This window comes from Rhipicephalus microplus, chromosome 10 (assembly GCF_043290135.1).
Source record: "Rhipicephalus microplus isolate Deutch F79 chromosome 10, USDA_Rmic, whole genome shotgun sequence".
In the NCBI taxonomy this organism is placed as follows: Eukaryota; Metazoa; Arthropoda; class Arachnida; order Ixodida; family Ixodidae; genus Rhipicephalus; species Rhipicephalus microplus.
Genome location: NC_134709.1, coordinates 38430927 through 38452999, shown reverse-complemented (window position 1 = coordinate 38452999; position 22073 = coordinate 38430927). Strand labels below are relative to the sequence as shown.

Sequence of the window (22073 nt, the reverse complement as noted above, 5' to 3'; positions counted from 1 at the left end):
GGAGCGTTGTGCAGCCAAGGTAGAGCAGCCGAGCAGGTGCTCCTCCCAAGCCACTCTAGTTGGGATAGGAAAAGGGGATGAGAAAGGAACGGGATTATCTGGGCACGATGCTACGACGTGATTTGTGTCGGCGAGGACATGACAGGTCGAGCAGGTGCCATTGATTTCCGGCAAAAAGTGCCTGGCGACCGCCGGACTGATAAAGGTGTTCGTCTGCAGGCGGCGTAGCAGTCGTTCGTCCACTTTCTCCAAACCGCGTGCGGGGTCCGGGTAGAGGCGGCGCGAAGCCCGGTAATAAGCCAAAATTTCGCGAAAGTGCGTCAGGTTGGTATTGCCAGATTCCGTCTCGGGACATGGAGGGGCAACGGCCCGGACAAGAAGCGCAGGCAGCGGCATTTGCCGCCTCGTTGCCGGGCAGGCCCGAGTGGCCTGGGGTCCAGACTATACGAATGGGATGGGGGTTAAAGCGCCAAGAGGCTGCCTGTAGCAGGCTAGCCGCCAGCGGGGCAATGGAACCCTGAAGGAACTGAGAACAGGCCGAGCGCGAGTCCGTCAGGATGGTGCGTGAGGCAGGGTGAGAGGCGGCCAAAGCTATGGCAACCTCTTCAGCGTGCGTTACTGTGTCTGCTCGAAAGGAGAGGCCATCGACGTGTTTGCCCTCTGTAATCACGGCAGCCGTGAAGTGACCCGAGGGGGAGGGACCCGAGACGTCCACGTAGAAAACACCAGGATGATCGGAGTGTCGCGTATGAAGGGCCACGGCGCGTGCTAGTCTACGGCCAGGATGGAGGTCGGGGTTCATATTACGGGGTAGAGGTTCCACCCATAGCTTTTGACGCCAGAGCTCTGGTACCGGCTGCAGAGGGTCTTGGTCAGATATCGGGTTAAGGCCAAGTCTGTGTAGAAGACGGCGCCCTGAAGGCGTCTGCGACAGTCGATTGATTTGGTTAACGCGATGAGCTTCGCGCATCTCTGCAAAGGTGTTGTGTACCCCCAGAGCCGCGAATCGGCTGTTGGAAGTTGCAATAGGTAGGTCCAGAGCGCGTTTGTATACTGAACGAAGAAAGACGTCCAGCTGTGCTCGTGTCGACGACGCAGGTGAAGGTAAGGCAAGGCGTAGAGGACGCGACTGGTCACAAACGCGTGGGCCAATCGGAGGGACTGAGACCCGCGGAGGCCGCCGCGCCTGGTAGAAACTCGCCGCATCATGCGGCTCACCTGTTCGCTGGTGCGTCTAAGGCCTGCTATTGTGCCCTTTGGATCCAAGGACGATGTGAGGTGAAGGCCAAGAACCCGAATACTTTGCACTGACGGGACGGGCCCGGACGGAAGAAAAATTTGAGGCGGCGGTAGCGGAGAGACTGAAAGAAGAGCCGATTTAGCTGGAGAGCACTCCAGGCCGCATGAACCTGCGTAGGTGTCCACCAGAAGGGCAGCCTTTTGCAGGCGTTCTTCGATTTGCGCTAAGGAGCCGGTGTTGGTCCAGATTGTGATATCGTCCGCATATAGTGCGTGTTGTATTCCCTCGACCTCGCTTAGAAGAGAGGGGAGGTCCATCATCGCCAGGTTAAAAAGCAGAGGAGACAGGACTGCCCCTTGAGGTGTACCCCGCGTGCCTAATAAGTACGGGCCGTGTTCGGTAGAATTAAGGCGAATGAAGGCGGTGCGATGTGATAGAAAGGCGCGAATGTAGTTGAAAGTCTTCTGCCCGCAGTTTGTGGTAGACAGGTTAGTGAGTATAGCGCTGTGTTTGACGTTGTCGAACGCCCCGCGGAGATCGAGAGCGAGCACGGCTTTATCGTTATGGCGCATAGTAGTCGGCTCTATGATATCGTGTTGAAGCTGGAGCAGGACGTCCTGCGCCGACAGATGCGGGCGAAAGCCAAACATCGTGTCGGCAAAGGTCCTCCTGGCCTCCAAGTAGGCGGAAAGGCGTTCGCGAACCATGGTTTCCATGAGTTTGCCTGCGCAAGACGTAAGTGAGATGGGTCTCAGTGCCTCAATACTAACGGACTTTGCCGATTTGGGAATGAATGTCACGACCGATGTGGTCCATTCCGTTGGAAGCGGAGAACCGTCCCATATCGAATTTATAAGGTGGAGTAGCGAGAGGTGTGCTTGGTCGGGAAGATTTGCCAGGAGCGATACTGTGATTCCGTCGCGTCCAGGGGCCGTGCCCCGTCGCATTTTCGTGAGTGCAAATCGTAAATCAGAAAGCGTGTATGGGGCGTCGAGGTCGGTGTTAGGGGCGCCGGAATACGTATATTCTGGGCCTGCGGGATCAATTGTGCGGCAGATGTAGCGGTCACAAAGTTCTCGCGCGAGTTCATCCGTAGTGCCCTGAAAGGCATGCAGAACACGGTGGAGCTGACGTTGCGTTTCTCCCCTGGTGGTGGAGGGATCGAGAAGGCTTCGAAAGAGTCGCCACGCACTCTTAGATCTCATCTGGTTTGCAGCCTTTGAACAGGTGTCTGCCCAGTTAGCATCGGAAAGTTGTGAGGAGTATGCGGCCGCCTCTGTAGTGAGCGCCTCAATGCGAGCGCGAAGTTTGCGATTAAGTTTGTTGCGTTTCCAGCGCCTTATGAGCCCGCGGCGAGCGTGCCAAAGATGTAGGAGGTGTGGATCGATTGCAGGAGCCAAATTAGAGGTTGCAAGGGTGCGAGTGTTCGCTTGTTTCATATGAAGAGCGTATGATGCCCACGCTGCATATTCGGTCGAGGAGAGGCCGGCGGGGAATGGTTGCATTCTGAACTGAGTCCAATCGGTGAGACGGGCTTGGCCCCAGTGTTGGCGCATTTTCTGCCGCGGTGTGAACGAAATGCGGAGTAAAAAGTGATCGCTGCCCAGGGTTTCGCCTAAATTTTCCCATGTAGCATCGCGGATGTGACGGGTGAGGGAGAGGTCGGGGCATGTGTCTCGCGTGACCGAGTTGCCGGAACGTGTGGGTTGTGCCGGATCGGTAAGAAGCGTCAGGCTCCGCGAGGAAATGAGCTCCTTGAGCTCTCTGCCCCGGGCCTTCTCGTAGTGGTAACCCCAGTGAGGGCTGGGGGCATTAAAGTCCCCGACAATCACCAGTGGTTGTCGGGCCGCTATACGCAGCGCCCGATGGAAGAGATGCGCAAACGAAGCCCTCGCAAGGCGAGGGGGACAGTACACGTTTAAAATATGTATTGATGGTTGGCCCCTCCGCTGAGACAGCACTGATATCATGCAGTAGTCGTAAGGAAGATTCAGATCGAGGTCAATCTGTATCGCCGTGTAAGCTTTATGCACGAGGAGGCATGTGGTGGTGCCGCCTACATAGCAGCAGTATCCAGAAAGGGATGGAGCAGGGCCAGATTCTTGGAGCGCCAAGACGGCCGGCTGAGAGCCAAGTGAGCTGAGGAAAAGGGAAAGATGTGAACGCTTTCGCCTGTTCCCGAAGCTTCCAGGGTTCCACTGTATGATCTCGAATTTAGACGCAATATTTGAACGGGACGTACGATTGGTAGCCATCGTGACTGTTTTAGGTTTTATATTTGGTCCTCCATGTCCCGCTCGGAATCCTCAGAGGCAGGGAGGGGCACGGAGGCCGGATTGTCCGACGGCGGTGTGGTGGTAGCCACCTTACGACGACGCCGTAGAGCTGTACCCTCACTGCTCACCAAGCAGGAGCGGGAACGCGATGCCTTGGGTTGAAACTGGGTGATTGCCCAGGCTTGAATAGCCTGGGTAACCTCTACTACTATGCGTTGGACCGAGAAGCTGGTGAGGAAGTGATTAATCGAAGCTTCGACGCGCGTGAGGCGTTCCTCTACGCGCGGGGTGCGCTCTTCGCTAGGGAGAGTTTGGTTAGCGGGCAAGAGAACCTGAGGTACCCCAGGAGTCTCAAGAGCTTCTGGAGTAGATGTGGCACCGGTTCCGAGTGCTGGAGTACACATGGCTGCTTGAACCGGCGGTTTAATGGGAGTGGACTTAGCGCGAGGACTAAGCTTGGACGTAGCTGGCGTAGCCGCCTGGACAGAGGAGGCAATACCGGATGGCCTTGCAGTACTCTGTTGTTGGGGTTGAAGTCGCTTATTTAAGAGTTCGAGTTGTTTAGTTAAAAGAGAATTTTGCTTTTGAAGTGCCGCAACTTGCTGGCGAAGGGCCGCAAGTTCGGGAGAAGGAGGATCGACAGAAGGGGGTGAGAGAGGCTTAGAAGCAGCTTTTCCTGCCCAACTGCTCACCTGAGGTACCGCTGCTGGTGCTTCGAGCGGTGGGAATGCTTGAGTGTCGGCGTGGAGTGGTGGAGCCGAATGATGCAGGTTGGTGCTGCTGTCTGACTGTGACGAACATGAGGTGGTCCCTCGAGGAGATGTTGAGGGCTGCTTGCGTTTCCGATATTTTCGATATTTTGCCGTGCAGCCACTGGTCCCAGTCTCATGGGCGCCGTGGCAGAGGAGGCACATGGGGTGGCAGTCGTGGGCATCGAGACCTGCAGGTGCGGGGGTTCCACATTTGGCACACTGGGTTGGAGCGGGGTGAGGACACTGAGGTGGTCGATGACCGATGGTACCGCACTTGGTGCAAACAGAAACCGTTTTCTTGTAGGCGCGGATATACGTCGCCACGCAGTGGTAGAAGAGGAAGCGGGGTAACTTCGTGCCCTCGAAAGTCACCACCGCCGCCGCGGAATCTCCGAGTTTGGGAACCGCAAGGATAGTACCCCGAGGCCAATACAGTTCAGACTTTATTTTCTCCGGGCTTTCAGCAGGGTTTACGTTGATGACGCCCTTGCATGTATCCCCTGGTGCCTTGGCGTGGCCTCGAACGGGCAGCTGCTGATCCCCCACTTGCAGCTGGAAGTCCCCGAGGAGTCGCTGTGCCATAGGCAAAATGGTGGTGCTACAGACCAAGATGTTCTGTTCCCAGATTGGCCACACTTGAATTTGCGTGGTAGTCCGGTCGCCGAGGTAGCTGCGGATGGCGTCGCCCGCGCGATCGGCCGGGACAAATGTGCGTAGCTCGCAGGGAACGCGAGGTTTCACTACTACGATGTAGTCGTCGCGAGAGAGGCGAGGAGTCTGACGCGGACGCCACTTGCGTTGCTTCGCTGGCTGCGAGGACGGAGCAGAGGTAGGCACACCACCGGAGGGATGGCGCGCCGGCGTTCCTTGCAAGGCTGGGGAATGGTGGCCCGCTGTGGCGTCTCGTTGTTGTTGAGACGCAGACTTCGATTTCGCTTGCTTGCGTTGCCACAGTCTCACCATGTCGTCGAGGTATTCATCTTCTGATGGCATAGTGTTTTCGGAGGATGAAATCTCCATGGACAGCGTTTGGCTTGAGGCAGGATCATAGCCCGTAACCAGGTTAGCGGCCGCCATCGCCGGGCTGAGAGCCCTTAGCGAGGCGGCGTTGTAGCCGGGAGTGAAGTACGTCCCTCAAGTTGTCAAAACTGGACCCACCTGGATGAAGGTGTTGTCTAGGCGAAGCGGAGAACTTGGCGGTGACGATAAATCCAAGTTTCAGGGGTACCAAGGTGGATGTCCGCAGAAATAGCAGGAAATCTACGGAGGCGATATGGAGTGCGTCCGTCACCATCGAGCGCTCGCAGCGCCCCCCTATTGGGCCCTTAATGATGCGCTCGCAGCCATTTTGCTAGCTCCACATATACCAAATTAGGTGTATAGTGACGTCAATGGATGAAGAAAGTATATGACTGGTGCAAACATCATAATCCTGGCACGCGTGCCATGCAAGAACATGGCAATGTACCACGCTCCCAGACTGCGGTCGTTTCACTAGCTCCATATATACTAAATTTGCTATCACGTGACGTGAATAGATGACGAAATTAAACAACACAACCAAACATGATAATCATGACACGGAAGTCGAGTGCGGCATCACTCACCTCCACCTCGTAACGTTGTGCTGATTTTAAAGATTTTCACCTCCCTGCCTTTCCTCTCTATTTATCTCTCTCTCTCTCTTTCTCTCTCTCTCTCTCTCTCTAAAGTGACATATCAACGTGCCTCATTCGTGCTTCGCACATTATTGATTCCCGTTGTACGTGGGATCGGCCAATTCTTTTTCTTCGAATACGTGGTATTATCAGCGCGATCGCGCGCACACGCGTGGACAAGGGACGGCCTCTCGCGGCGACATCTGTAACAACCAAACGCGCCATGTTCAAGTCGGCAAATGGCTGATAGATGGGCATAGTACGAGTGATTTTTGGGCTTATTGTGTCATTTGTCCAGAAAATAGAAAGCTATTTTTAGCTGACTTTGATACTTTATAGTAAATTTCAGGCCGCGTACTGTGCTATATTATATGGCTCGCGTGTTGTCGGGAGCCTATACTACCGATCGGCAGCGTTTTCTGACCATGCTCAAAAAGTGTTGCAGGACACCGGCGTGGTTCATTGGAGCAATGAGCTGGCACACGGAGGTCCCAGGTTCGAAGCGCATCGTTACCTTGGTGATTTTTTATTCTCTAAGTCTTTTTTTTTTTCTCATTTTGCGCGTTGGTGGTGGCGGACAATTACGGCGCATGCGACCCTTTTTGTGATCTCATAACAAGCATGATCTCATGATAGCGTTCGACCTCCTACAGTAACCTGAGGGCCATCGTCGTCTTGCTCATTTTTTTTTACACTCCCCTCACAAGTATTGTTAATCAATAAAGTTGCTTACCTATGTTGGATGTAAGCACAGGAACAGGCTACCGCCAAAGCTTGAAGCCCGGGGATAGGGGGGGGGGGGGGAAGGCACGATTCCTTTTTCTTAATCACGATTATGACGCATGTACATGTATATATATATATATACGCGCTTCTAAAAAACTGTTTATAAATTACGAATTGCAGTGACGAAGGTGGCAGCTATCGAAATGAAGGTATTGCTGCCTGCCTGTAGGCTTTTTTGTAAACGTTAGTAGCTAATGACCTGTCTTTTACTATTACGTGGACGTCTAGTTCTTCAGTTGAGTATGCATAAGTGAATGTTATGCACGGATAAACCTCGTTGAAAGATTCTATAAAGTAAAGTAAGCTGTCATGTGTGTCCGTCCAAATAAGCCAGACTCTTCATATATATATATATATATATATATATATATATATATATATATATATATATATATATATATATATATATATATATATGTGTGTGTGTGTGTGTGTGTGTGTGTGTGTGTGTGTGTGTGTGTGTGTGTGTGTGTGTGTGTGTGTGTCAGTGAGAGAGAGAGAAGGAGGGCCCCTCTACCAATGATGGGAGACTAAGCTTTGGCTACCTGTATATCCTAGGATGGTCCTCAGTAGACTAAAGCATTCCACATTCTTTCCACACGCAGTCAGCCGCGCATAGGAACAGTCTTCCTGTTGCAGAGTACTCGAAATCGTTTATACCTTATGTTCTAAATAATGCGCGCTTGGCAAGAAAAAAAAACTGTGCCTTTTTATCGACGTCATTCCCGTCACGAAAATGACGTCAATAAATTGTTGGTGCAAGCTTGACATAAAACACATTCATGTCTTTAAAAAAAAAAAAAACGTTTAACTCCTCTACACTCCACTGAGGCAGCGCTGCGGTAAATGTTTGCCTCACTGCCCTCTCCCCCATACATGGAACTCTGCGCACGCCTATGCAGATGGGGCAATGCTAGATACGATTCTGCATGAATCAAGGGAAGTGTCCTTGTTTGCTTCATTAGAGCATCATTTGTAGCAATGGTGAATGCAGATAAAGAAAGAAGGATGATGGTCGCAAATGCGGCCGAAGCACTAAGCAGATATTGTTGCTCAATCACCCGATGCTTGAGCAACAGCGTGCATATCACGCGCATTTTCCTAATGCGCGACGCCGATAGCAAACGGTGTTGTTCGCAAAGTGCCGGAAGATGATAAACACAGTCTAAAGTGGCGTAGAATTACATCCGGTGAGGAGATTAGAAAACTGGCTTGATCCCGACAGAGATCGGGTAACACGTAAGGGGAAGTTTCAGATGGTGATATCACTTGAGCAGCAGCGCCTGTCATGACCAGGACGTAATTATTTTACGATGACGCTGACTGTATTCAACGCGAAGTCCACCGCGGTAGTGCGGCGGACTTTGTGCACTGCCGTGAAGTCCGCCACGCTGCTAACACCCTTGGCAGTGTTAGAGTATATACGGAACTTGGGGTACTTGGCTGCTGAACTGAAAGTCGCCGGTACAATACCGGCTGCGGCGTTGACATGTCGATGGAGACGGTATGCTAAAGGCACATGTACTGTGCGGTGGGAGTGGACGGCAAAGAACGCCAGATGGTACGAACTTCTGGATGCTTCCATTACGGTGCGCCTCATATTCATATCAGGGTTTTGCACGTGTAACCCCAGATATTATTATCATTACCTTTATCGATAACCGTGTAAGCAGGCGTAGAGGGGAAGAAGGGCGGCTGCCCCTCCCCTGCTCCCCTGATGCGCACGCTTATGGCGTTATCAACAGGAATTAGGAGAAAAACAGTGACCTTGAAATGCTGGCGAACCATGATAAGATAGCTTCGCGGTGGCACCACCTTCATCTCTCATGCAGTCTTGCAACTGAGTTGAACGGGCTCAATGTTTGGATAGTAAAAACAATTGCACGGTGTATGATGAGTGATATCAGTGCTATTGAGGGCGCCTGATTTCAGCCAGCACGATTGACTGGAGTGGCGCAATTGAACCTCTGCTCTGGTTTAATAAGTCTGATAAGTCAGGCTATTGATAAAACTACATGATGGAAATCGATCCCTTTGGTATAGAAACCATCGTGAGAGTGCAACTAAACACTAACTGTGCGCCTGTCCTCGCCTCTTTGCTTCTTGTGTGTTGGGTTTAGTGACCACCATTTCCGATAAAGCATTCCACTTCCGAGCAGCCCGCGGAAAGAGCGATAGACTAAAGGCATTCTTGGTTCAAAAGTATTCTTAAATTGTGTTAGGTGTTGCTTATGACGGCTTTCTCTGGAAGTGTTCTAGTAAATGTAGGCGTTTGAATCTATTTTAGTTTTGTTATGCAAGATGAGGCGCAGGAATTTGATTCGAAGCAATATTACACGACTAGCTAATGTGTTGCAAGACCGAGCTCTGATAGCGTCTGCGTAGGCGACTCGGTGCGTCTATAGCTGTCACGGATAAAACACGCGGCTCTTCAAGTAGCCTCATTAGTAGCTATATACGATTTCTGGTTTTTGGTAGACGGAAACCATGCCACAGTCACAAATTCTAAGATAGGGCGTGCCCAAAATCACAAAGCTACTATCGAGGCTGTACTACGAAAAGCTGCGTGTTTTATCTGTAGCAGCTATAGACGCACCGACTCGCCTATACGCAGATGCAATCAGAGCTTGGTCTTTCACACATTAGCTTGTCGTGTTGTAATACTGTGCATACGTGTAATTCTCTGCGGGCCTTGCGGTACTCTACAAGGGTAGACAAAAGGTTGGATTCCCTTGTAGAGTACCTCAAGGCCCACTTTAAAAACATTAGCTTTCGCATTGCTTTGCTTTTGACGTGTTCTACATGTGCCGACCATCCTAAATTTGATGATATATCCACGCCGAAGTGCTTACACTGAGGGACGGTGTTGAGGATGATATTATCATAGTCATACCAAAAGTAAGTTGAGATTTCTTTTTAGTTAACATCATCGCACCTCTTTTATCGAAATTGGTGGTTGTTTGCCAGCTCTTACAGCATTGTGCCAACAAAGCAAAATCCTTGTTAGGACTAATTTGATCTTGCTGGCTTCGTATTTCTTTACACACGGCGCAGTTATCTGCCGGTAGCTGAATCTTGCATTGAGCATGGTGAGTTATGTTGCTTATAAACAGAAGGAACACGGTAGGGCCCAGAACGGAGCCCTGAGGTACTCCAAAAAGGACCGGCATAATTTCAGAAGAACTGGCATCAGTCTGTTAAACACCGCTTTTTTTTATATTCCGAAAGTCTGCCCCTAGGTACAATAACTTAACCCATCGAGAAATGGCCCATCTCCTAATACACGTTGATGCTTTACAAGAACTTTTGCATAGCAGACACGGTCGAAGGTCTTTGAGAAATCTAGTATTTGTGCCTTGTCATCTATTTCTTTAGCTAAATCGTGCATAATTCCAACAAGTTGTGTAACGGTGGACCGACCAGCCGTGAAGTCGTGTTAAGGATGCACAGCCACATTAGCCTTGACGAAACCACTAACGGATTTCATAGTAATGTGCTCCAAAATTTTGCAGGATACACATGCGAGAGAAATAGGCCTGTAATTCGACCGCAAAGAGGCATCACCAGATTTGTAGACTGGCACTATTTCTTGCAATCTTCCATTCGGCTGGCAAGCAATGTTCCCAAACTGACTTGCTGTGCAGAAGACATAAGTATTTGCCAACAGGCTCGGCGTAGCGCTTCAAGAAGCTGTTCGGTATTCCGTCTGGGCCACTGGACTTCTTATCGCCTAATTTTATTAAGAGTGACAGCACGCCTGCTTCGATCGGTTACGACAGATGCGCTCAACTTTTCATTCCGCTCGATACGTAGCATGCACTTCGATACATATTGGTGCTAGAGCATTTACAAGCAACACTTTTTTCCGCTTACCAACACAGCTGTATACGTCTGAATACGATTCTATCAACGGCGTATTTCCAAGTAGTGCAGTCTGTTGTCATTCAGTGATATTTCGAAAATATCAAAAAAAAAAGCTGTTCTTTAAGGACATGCCTTTGATGTCTTTATCAGTTATTCCACCCTTCATTTCTGTAGTCAGTGCCATGCTTTCTTCTTCGCGTGTATTCAATTATGCATATACTACATCTTGCTTTGTTCGCGCATAGCCAGAGTAAAGTTTCTAGCGCTTTGTTAATATTCATATTATTATTACAATATTATGGCGAATACGCAGAGTTGTATTCAGGCAAATAGTTGTGTAGGTAAATTTGTTTGTGTGCTAGTTTTCCCAACGGCATCAATACACAATACACAAAATTGTACAGCTACGTTTCCTCCGTGAATTCCATAGGAGGAACCTCATGGAGAAAAAGCCACTGCACAATTTTGTGTATTGTGTAATTATAAAGAGTGTTGATTGTATATATTCTAACACGGCCCTTACTGGAATATTCAAAGAACACCTTTAGGGTATCTTTATCATTTTTAAACTTTGAACGAGTTTTTTTTTCTTTCAAAAAGGAAACATTTGGGGTCTTGGGCACATAGCGCATTTGCAACATGTAACACAGTGAATGTTTGCCAGTGCAGTACAGCCTTCGATGTCGAAAACATACTTGAGCTGATGGCCTGGCTAGTGCGCCTTGATTTACCTTGAATGAACTAGTACAACACAAAATACAATTATGACGGCGAGGAAGCACGCACAGACAGCATTGTCAACTGAGCTCATTGCATGCAATATAAATGCGAATGTGTGCATGCATAAGCAAGACAAATTGTCTAAGAAGCGAAAAAAAAAAAACTACGGGGTGCGGGGGGGGGGGGGATCTGATTTCTTGATAGATTAAAAAAAAATGCACCTGCATATTGATGCACTTCGTAGTTTTTTTTTCGCTATTTAATTAAATCTCTAGGACGACCTTTTTTTTTTTCGTTCATGTCTATCTAATACCACCATATCATTAAACAAAGGATTGCACTGGTGCTTCGGGCAATATGCCACTAGGCTTGTTATTGGTCTTTATTTTCGAATTTTCTCTGGTGCTCTCATATTATCACATAAGCGAACCCTATATAGTTTTTTTTTTCGTTATTAATATAGTCTCATGGCAGAAAGGCTGGAGATCTACGGTGTTGATCACTGAACCCCTCCTACGCCTACAAATGTTGCGCTCTCCTGAGCAAGTCGAGTCAAAAAAGCTACCCTGCGCGACCCATGAAATCAACAGCCGAAGAGTGGCGAATGAATGGAAAAGACACGAGAACGGGCCACGCGTGGAGACTTCGCGACGGCGCTGTAGCGTATCGGGACTTCAGCTCGATCTTATCCCGGCCTCTCTTCTCTCGAGAGAAAGAAGCACCGTCTAAAGAGAGCAGGCCAAGAGGTTATCGCAGCATACCTGAGACCGGCGTAGTCAACAAACAGCACGCATCCAGAAGGAGGAGGAGTAGCGACCATAACGACGAGGTGCAGTAGCCGCGCATCGTGTCCAGGTGCGGGACCGAAACCGAGGCAGTTCCCCCAACGCAACACGACGAGAGTTTACGCCGATTCTCCTTTGTGGCCGGGCATACTACGTACGTCGTGTCACCTCCCCCCCCCCCCCCCCCCACTTCGCACCTGAGCGCGCAACGCCAGGGGAGGACGCCGCTTATCGCTGAGGTCACGTCGCGGCCGCTTCAGCTTAGCGCAGGATAGTGACGTCGGGCGGAGGATCTATCTCTCTCGCGTGCCTGCACAATATCACCACGACGACGCGACGCTACGCCCGACTTTTGTTACACGTTTATTTTCTTTCTTCTGCGTGCGTGTGTGCCAGGGCTTTTCCGCGTATAAGGCCGATAAAGAAGAGCGGAGCACCTGTCGAGTTGAGATGTGCATGAGCCAGATGGAGCGGAGGCATGTGCCACATGGAGTGGACGCATGTGCTTTACCAAGCCCTTGTGCGAATCTGGCCGAGGATATTCGGTACAGAGTGACATTGAAGAAAGAACAATGTGTTTGTCACCCGTTTGCCATCGAATAACAGCAACGAAACAAGCGTGTGGAGGATTGTGTGCTTAGATGAGAGAGGAGCAAGGGGCGGAGCAGGGGGCGGAGCAGGCAGGAAGATTAACGGACGACGCTGAGCCGTGCTCCCAACAAAGGCTGCAGAAATAGCGTCTTTTTCTCGCTTTTAACTTACGCCTCCCCCTGCCGCAAACACACGCACGCACACAAACACACACACACACACACATAGCACATACACATGAAGTGCGGCTTCCTATTCTACACTGAGGGAAAAATAAACTTACAATAATGAGAATAATAAAAGTCACAGCTTTGCCGCAAAGGCGAAGCAATGAACGTGATAGAAACCAATTGGAAGGTTACGCGCTGAATGGCAAGCCGACCGAAACGTGCCCCGCGTTCCCCACGCACAAAGGACGCATGAAACGTACTCACAGGTACAGATTAACGCGAATAAGCGTGTCAGTTGTTACTTCGCTGTGTCTGAAAAGCACGCCATTTTCGCAAACGGAGGCTGTGCAACAATTGCAGTGACCTTTGTGCGTCCGGTAACTACAACAGAATCGTTCCGACGAAACTCAAAGGGTAGCCAAGACGTACGGTTCTCCCGACTGCAAGATAAGGGTGCGTGATCGAGCGTGCACCCCCTTATTCTCTACGCGAGTCAAAGTACGCGTGAGAGATGAGAGCCGCCGCGCGCTCACTGCGCCATTTTGCTGATAATGCTGAAAACACGATAGCCCCCCCCTCCCCCCGAGATGCCCGCCAACAGCGGTAAGTGGTAGATATGAATAGCTTGCCGTTTGAAGGTTAAAGGAGGTACTTCTCGGTGGGTCGGTAGTTACCGCTTCGCATTTACGACGCGGAGTTCCCACGTTTGATTCCACGTGCGGCGGAGTCTTTTAAAGACGTAGTCTTTTTTGGGGACCTTCGGTGGAAGAATTTTGGTCTGTCTGCCTATACATTCGCCTCCTTGCTCCTTGTCCGCCCTTAACGGTACGCCAAACGACAGCAAACGAGACCACAAACGGCGGACCCCATCCTCAGCGCCCACCAATATTGCTAAAAACTAGCGTTTATACTTGTGCGAATAATTAAAAAGCGATTATTGCGCATATCTGAGGCACCATAACACGTCATATGTGACTTTATACTCGAAAAGGCATACATAAGTAATTCTAAGGACCGTAGCGTTTATCACGCTGCGCTGATAATGCAACGCTTGCGCGAAAAGGCGAGTGTTTTCAACGTTTTGCTAGGACGACACGGTGGCGGCACCTACCCGTCGCCTTGCGTTCTGCAACTACTCGCCGCCAAGACGGGCGCGCACGCCACGCGCTTCGTTTTCCAAGATGACTGCCAGATAGCGCTCATGTCTCACGTGTGACGTGACTCGATGCGCTCGTTCGCCTCCGCTGCACGATCGAGGTACTCTGACGCAGCGCCTTCAGAACACCAGTCACCGATTTTCTTGCGCAGAACATGAAATGAACGTTTTGTTCACTCTCTCCAGACGCAAGACTATCGTCTTTCGACGACATTTGCAGTGTAACATGCAGATTCGGGGCCAATTTTTTCTGGGATTTTCTTCTTTCTTGCGGTTTCATACATATAGATACGTATACATATACGGTGCATGACATCGACGTCCACGTCGACGCCCATGTCGACGCCGGCGGCAAAATCCAGCCGAGAGTGTCCATATAATAGCTCTCGCAATGAAAATGACCCCCCCTCCCCGATGGGAATCGTGAGAAAATTGGTATACATTTTTTGCGCCGAGAGAGATGGTACTGTAATTGCCGTCGGATATTCGCCTTCACCGACTTCTTCCATCGCCTTGAGAGGCACCCAGCCAGCGAGCGGTCGAGAGTGAGGAGTGAGTGGACGGGAGAATGGGGCGCCAATGTTCTCGGCTCGGAGTTTCATAGCTGCGTCTAGAGCACATATTCCCGGATGTTCTTCGGAGGCGCCCAGCCAGCGAATGGTCGAGACTCGAGATTGATTGATTGATTGATTGATTGATTTATTGATTGATTTGTGGGGTTTAACGTCCCAAAACCACCATTTGATTATGAGAGACGCCGTAGTGGAGGGCTCCGGAAATTTTGACCACCTGGGGTTCTTTAATGTGCCCCCAAATCTGAGTACACGGGCCTCTAACATTTCCGCCTCCATCGGAAATGCACTCGAGATTGGTGGTGGTGGTGGTGGTGGTGGTGGTGTTTAGAAGAGGAGAAAGGCCCGTCCGTTACTCATTATCATAACAAAACAAATACGTTCAGTGTTCTCCGATTGGAATAGCAAGCTGGGGGAAACAAAGTGGTTCGATGAACGTGTGAGACATGTTGGACGTAACTGCATTGACATGGACGCTTGGACACTGCACTGTAACACCATCAAGACTAACCTTGAGTAAATGCAGCTATAGGCATCGATAATGCGTATTCACATCTGTCGATCAGACATACAAACATAAAGTTAACGTAACAATATAGAGAGGAGGAGCTAAGTTAACCTGCAGTAACATCTGGTTCGCTGGGCAAAGAAAAAACGAGCAGGGGTCGGCAACTTTTTCAGTCGGAGAGCAAAGTTGCAAAAAGCCGACCCAGTGGAGGCCACACGGCAAATCAAAGGGCTTTGCAGGAGAACATATTGAATATAAGAACAGAGCTACAGACGAAGACTGGTGATAACACATACAGCTGTTTTGTTATTGTCCGCACCCTGCCTAAGATGGCAGCTGTGGCCGCAATCTTAGCAAGGGCACGATAAGGCGGTCAACAAATTTGCACAGCGCAAGACTACGAGTAGTTACGTTGTAACTACAGAAGAAGAGTCAAGGACAGAAAGAGCACTGACTTCAACCGAAATTTTATTGGCGAAAATGCTGTAAATATATACTAGTGACAGAACATCACCACGCAATCGCGCAAGCTATTGCATCACAGCAAGACAATCATCATCTCATTGCAGGGTTACAACACCACACCTCGGCGCATATTCACAATCTATTTTGTCAAAGCCAGAAACTCGATTTCTTTTTTAGTCAGAGCAAGCGAAGGCATGCTGATACGTCGATCACCCAGCATTTGCATTTGATTGGCCTCAATAATCTCTCTTGTTAGCTGCTGACGGTGTTTGGCTACAACGGTGCACTTTTCGAATTCCGGTCTGCAACTACAATCTATACAATGGATGCCCAAATGACCTTGAACAGCTGAGTATACTTGGTAATGATGCTCATTGAAACACTCATTCAGGCACCGGCCCGTTTGCCCAACATACATCTTGCCGCATGACAACGGGAGCAAATAAATGACAGCTATGAAACAACCTTCACATCTGCCTTCACATGTAGTTACGTCGTAACTACTCGTAGTCTTGCGCTGTGCAAATATGTTGTTTCCGAATCACCAACGAGCCAAAGCATCTGTCTTATCATAAGGCGGTTGTTTTCAGCGAAAGAAGGGGAACGTTTTCTTCCCACGCCCAAGTTTAATGTTACACGTTTTTCCAAAGAAAAAGTGCTCAATGTGTGTGCTTATGTTACTGGTTTCCTCAAGAAAACTCAGTCTTCCAAATTTGTTTGTAAATTGAGTTATCAATACTCATCTCGAAATGTTAGTTTTGTCAGGAAGAACGATCTAGGAGACCAGTTGTTTGTTAGCACATACACTAATAGAGCGACACACCTTAAGATCCTGAAGAGTGCCGCCCGGAAAGAGCATGTTTTTGAGATAAAGAGACGAGCTTCACTGTGGCTTCACTTTAGTCGGTAGGTGATGCTGGAGCTTCCACTCTAGCATAGAGCGTGCTGGTTGATTTGAATGAATTCCCAAGCACTCCGTAGAGTTAGTTGACAGTGATGCTGAAACGTGCCGCCCCGATATTGATCACTGTTCTGACGCCGATTCCTCATTAGAGTGTTTCTCAATTATTGGCTCTCCAGACATCTTATTCGGTGCTTGCCATCTGTGTGTTCCTTTATAGTTTTTAGTGGAACACCGCTGAGTACAAGGGTCTGCCTAATTTCTCCAGCACATACACTCTACGAGTTTTTGTGGGCTCAGCACGTACGAATTTCCCTTTCGCCAAACACACAAGATGAAAGCGCATGATAAGAAGACAGAGAAGATGATCGACTCACTCCAGCGCTGTGCGTGTCATGCCTCTTCTCTGTCTTCGTCCTATGCGCTTTTGCCTTGTCACATGTCAAACCAACAAGCTCAGACAGCTAACATGTCGAATTCGGATGGCAGATCCCAATAAACCTTTTAAGGGCGAAGCTCCTTAAAGCGGCACCCGTTCATCCCTCGTCGTAGTGCGTATAACCAGTCTTACGTTTCGACCTGCAAGGTGGTGCCGGTTTTTTCCTGTGCGTTGTTGAACAATAAAATATTCGCTGCGTGCGCGTTAACTAAAAGCCGAATTCTCCTGTCTCTCGTTCCCCATTAGCAGCCATTGTACATTGTACATTGCACTATCATGTACATGTACATTGAGCACTATCTGACAAGAAAGGGTTGCTACGTTATACTCGCTGGGCGTAACCTCCTTGGTTTTAGCAAGGTTTAGCGAGCGTTGGGCCGCAGTGCCATGAATACAGTGAACTAGTATATACCATGAACTCGAGGTGCTTAAAGGTGGGAAGTAGACACGAAGCGCAAGCCGTAAGAAAGTGTGCGTGTGCCACCTCTCGTTTAGTCCTTGGAATGTCCGCTGGATGGCGGTGCTTTTTCTATATGCGGGATATATGATGAAAAGATGCGAGATGGTGGTGCTTGGAGTGTTGAATAGATGGACGAACGGACACACAGACAGATGCATGGACGGGCGCACGGATGGCTGCACGGAAGGATGGACGCATGGACGGACGCAGGGACGGACGCACGGATGGACGTGTGGACGCACGAACAGACGCACGCCCGGACGGGCGTATGGACGCACGGACGGTCACACAGACGGACGCATGGACGGACGGAAGCAAGAACAAATGGATGGACGGATGCTTCGCCCCACTCTCCATCATTCACGAAATCGGTGGATTTGATTAGATGTTTACGCGACGTACTCTGTACGCCCGCTTTCCATCCCGTCCCGACCGGATGTTTTCAGTTGTGGACAGCCATGGACGACCGACAAGACGCTTCCCACCCCCTCGCGCCCTCTGGCGTCCCCACACTTTCAGTGTACACACTGCTCCTGTCGAGGTGCACGCGTTCAATCAAGTTGCACATTATTGTTCAAATCAATTCCGCTCGGAGCTGAGCGAACCGTTAGCGAGCCGGCAGAGCACTCGCGAACTTCCATTGGAATTCAGCATTAGTGAGTTTCGCCTGGGGTTGCACGTGGGCCTTGTTTGTGATTGGTAGCATCAAATGTATAGAGGCTTTAAGACGGGACAATGCGGGCGACACTTTACACACATACTAGCGCTGTGTATTTGTGTTTGTGTCATTTGCTTTGTCCTGTCTTGGATGCGCAGTACCTCAAGACATCGAGTTTCCTAATATATACACTAGACGGAACTCTACTACTCTAGCTCTAGTGTCTATGGGAGCTGCAACGCACGGCGCTTCAGCGAGCATGGGAATGATGGGTAGTACACGAATTTGTCTAACCTTCGTACTTCAGGCCCCGTGTGTGTTCTTGTGGCTTGGAGCTGTTTTTTCACGAAATAAAAATCGGCAAACGTTCAGCGGTTGCGCTTCACCACCTAATTTTTTTTTTTCCAATCGGGTCACGAAGTTCAAAAGGGTTCGTTCTTTCCTTCCAAATAAAACCGAAATACAGAAATAAGCGAAGCCACAATTAAGTGCGATTCGCCTGCCACAAGTACGAAGACTAGGCGAATCCGTGTACTACCCATCATTGCTATGGTCGCTGAACGATCGCAGTGCCAGAGCCCCATCTAGTTAACTTTATGAAACTCTATTCCTTGAGATGCTTTGATTTCGCCTAGTCATTATAGCCCCCGCCACGATGGTCTATGGGTTAAGACACTTGGATGCTGCCCGCAGGTCGCGGTATCGAATCCCGGCCATGGCGGCCGCATGTATGATGGTGGCGAAAATGCTTGAGGCCCGTGTGCTTAACTTTTCCATGACTCTCTGAGAGTCCCATGACTCCCTGACAAGGCTATATTGATCTCCCGAAAAAATGTGTGTTACTCGTGGCAAATATATTGTAATAATACTGATTGTTGGCCTATTTGGTACTTGCTTACTGACATGCTTTGGCTTTGACATGGTTGAGTGTTTCTTTACTTTGTGTGTGTGTTTTTTACGGCTAAAGCGTGTCGTGGCAAATCACACAAAAAAACTAAAAGAAGTATTTATTCTTGATTAGGCTAGATGGCACTGGTATCGGCAGACATTTTTTTAGGGGGAGGAGGGTTGGCTCCTTTTAGGGGCGCAGCTCCCATAGTTGTGGGTCGTTCCCTGGCAGTATGTTGTAGTAACCACTTCTAGTTAGTTTTAAGAATTGCACTCTAGATGGCGTTGTGTGTATATGTCCTTGGAGTTCAGTTCAGGCTGTCAAGGTGGATGGACGTGTTTTTTGAGCGCTCCGGATCGACTGCGCAGATAAGTGTTGTTGCATGTTTTGAGCTTGTCTCTATAATTATAAGGCAGCGGTTGAAATCTTCGTAGCACTTATTTTATGGTACGGCTTTTTCGGGACCAGTCACCAGGTATTTATTAGTTAGTGCGGGTGTGTGTGTTTGAATTTCTTTGTTGTTGTTTTTTTTCTTTTGCCACCCCGTTGGGGAGGTGCGCGTACATTGAACACGCAAATTTTTGTAGTAGAGCTTGGACTTTCTTTTTTTTTCGTAGTGCAGGGCTCGAGTTTAGTAATTATCGAGTATAGGAACAATTGGTGTCAGAAAGGCATGGTTAAAAAGACTGTAAAGTGTTCAGGATGTGGAGTGGGTTTGAAAGTGGACCCAAGCGTAGAAGCGGATGGAGAAGAGGCTGACGCGAAGTGTAGGCAATGTGAGGTCGAGGAAAAAATGGAGAAAATGATGGTTGCCCAGAGTGAACTGCTGATGAGAATCGCCAAACTCGAGACTGCGTTGGCGACAGAGCAAGAAAAAACGAGGGCAATGGGAGAAAGACTGAAGTCCGCCGAGGAAGTGCTAGCGAAGCTGAACAAAGAAGCGACCTACCGAGAGAAGAGTAGGGAACCGGCAACCAGAACGGTGGAGAAGGAAAAGCAAGCAAGCTTGGAAAAAACAGGTTTAGCCGGTTCAACTGTCGCAAGGCCCAGCTTCAGCGAGGTAGTGGTGGGGCAGGAAGGGAACAAAAGAGCCGGCGTCACAGGTGCAAGTAGCCCCCAGGTGCAGAACGCTCCAGCGGAAAAGTCACAGCATGTGATAATCGCCGGGGACTCAAATTTAAATCGATGCACAGAAGCCATCAAAGAGAGGGTAAGAGGTGACAAGAGGGTTGCAGTAGGGGCGTTCCCAGGACGCAAGCTGGAAGCAGTCATGAAGCAAGCGAGCGCAAAGCTCAAAACGACAGCTGATAGACGCAACCTCGTGATAATTTCAGGCGGTTTAAACGATGTCCTAAATGAAGATGCAGCAGGACTAGCAGCCACACTGGCGAAAGGCGTCGATGACATGCGCGCCACTTCTCCTAAGGTGCAGGTAGTGATATGCACGATACCGGAGGTACCGGTGCGTGATAGCAACCTGCAAAGAGCGGTGGTCAACGCAAACCAAGAGATATGGCGGATGAGTCGAGAGAAAGGCTTTGAGGTGGTGGAAATAAACAGAGAGGTGCATAGGTGGGGGGGCTTTCAACGAGACAGAATTCACTTCGATGGGCGGCTAGGTCATGAGGTGGGTTGGCGACTTGCAGGACGCGCAGTAGCCTTTTTTGGGGGGCAAGCGAGCCCTTCGGGGTGCAGGATAGCTAGTAACGAGGAAAACAACCAGGGAGACTCTTCGACAGATGGTATGGACAGATACGATTCCAAAGTGGCACCAATATCTAAGATACGTAGAGTCCGGGGCATAAATAGACGTAGCCACGAGCGCCGAGCCAATTCAGACATAGGGTATATTAACATGCAGGGTGGTAGGAACAGGCTGAAGTGGGAAGAGATAGAAAAACAGCTAAGGGAAGAGAGGCCGATGGTATACGGTTTTGTAGAAACACATCTCAGGGACATGGAACAACCTCCGAACAATCCGGACTACGCGTGGGAGTATTGTAATAGAACAGAAGGCAGCAGAAAGGGGGGTGGTATCGGGGCATTCATTCATAAAAGTACAGACTGGCAAAGGGTCAAGCAGGAGTGCAAGGAACACTTATGGCTAAAAGGGAAAGTGGCAGGTCAAATGACACTCCTTGGTTTCGTGTACTTGTGGACGGGAGCAAAGCCAGAGAGAAAAACCAGGAAATGGTAGAGTGTATATCAAAGGACATTCAGGAGTTAGGAAGAGAGTGCGAGATAATTATACTAGGAGACATGAATGCGCACATAGAAGATATAGATGGGTATACCGACCCGACAGGCAAAATGATCATGGATATGTGTGAAAGGCTTGATTTGATCATTTGCAACAGTACCGAGAAGTGTGAAGGGCAAATAACATGGGAGGTAGGAAGGCTTCAGTCGACGATAGATTATGCACTGATGTCACATAGGATGTATGATAAGCTCAGGGAAATGCACATAGATGAAGGTGGCTCCAGAAGTCTGGGTAGCGATCACAAACGTATCAAGCTAAGTTTTGGAAGAGCAGTGAAAGTGGGAAGGAGACAAGATGAGCAACTACAGGAAAATTTTTATCCAGAAAGGCAAATTGAAATAGCCACTAAACAAATTGAGAAAGTAATCACGGAGGATAATAAGACAGTGTGGACATACACGAATTTAATTAGACTCTTTGAGATTGAGCTTGCTAAGACGCGTGACAAGTCACCCCGGAAAAGAAGACACAAACCCAAAAGTTGGTGGGATGAGGAAGTTAAGAGAGCCATAGCAAAACGTCAGGAAGCCTCTAGGGAACACAGACATGCTAAGCAGCGGGGTGAACCGACAGATGATGTGGAAAGAAAATGGGCAACCTTTCTAAGCTGTAGAAGGGATGCATCCCTTCTGATCAATGAAAAGATTAGAAGGAAGGGAGCTCAGTGGCTGGCAGAAGTACATAAAAAAGATAGAAAGGCAGCTGCGAAATTTTGGAACCATTTAAACTCCCTAAGAAATGAGACGAGCCTAGAGCAGAACTTTATAACTACAGCCCAAGGTGCTAGGCTAGAAGGGGAAGAAGCTATTGAATATATAAGAACAAGGGTGACAGAAAAATTTCAACAAAGAAGTACTTTATGCACCACAATAGACAAAGACGAATCAAGTGGTGCAATGGCTCCATTTTCACAACAAGAG

General features: G+C 49.2%; 1 protein-coding gene across 1 annotated transcript in view; it reads right to left on the bottom strand.

Moving 5' to 3' along the window:
• Window positions 1–12244, bottom strand: part of LOC119186649 (enteropeptidase) — a 61793-nt gene extending 49549 nt beyond the window's left edge. The window contains exon 1 of the mRNA XM_075875492.1: window positions 12058–12244. Coding sequence (XP_075731607.1) covers window positions 12058–12142 — 85 coding nt within the window. The 5' untranslated portion in view covers window positions 12143–12244. The remainder of the gene's footprint in view (window positions 1–12057) is intronic.
• Between the last annotated feature and the right edge of the window lie 9829 nt (window positions 12245–22073).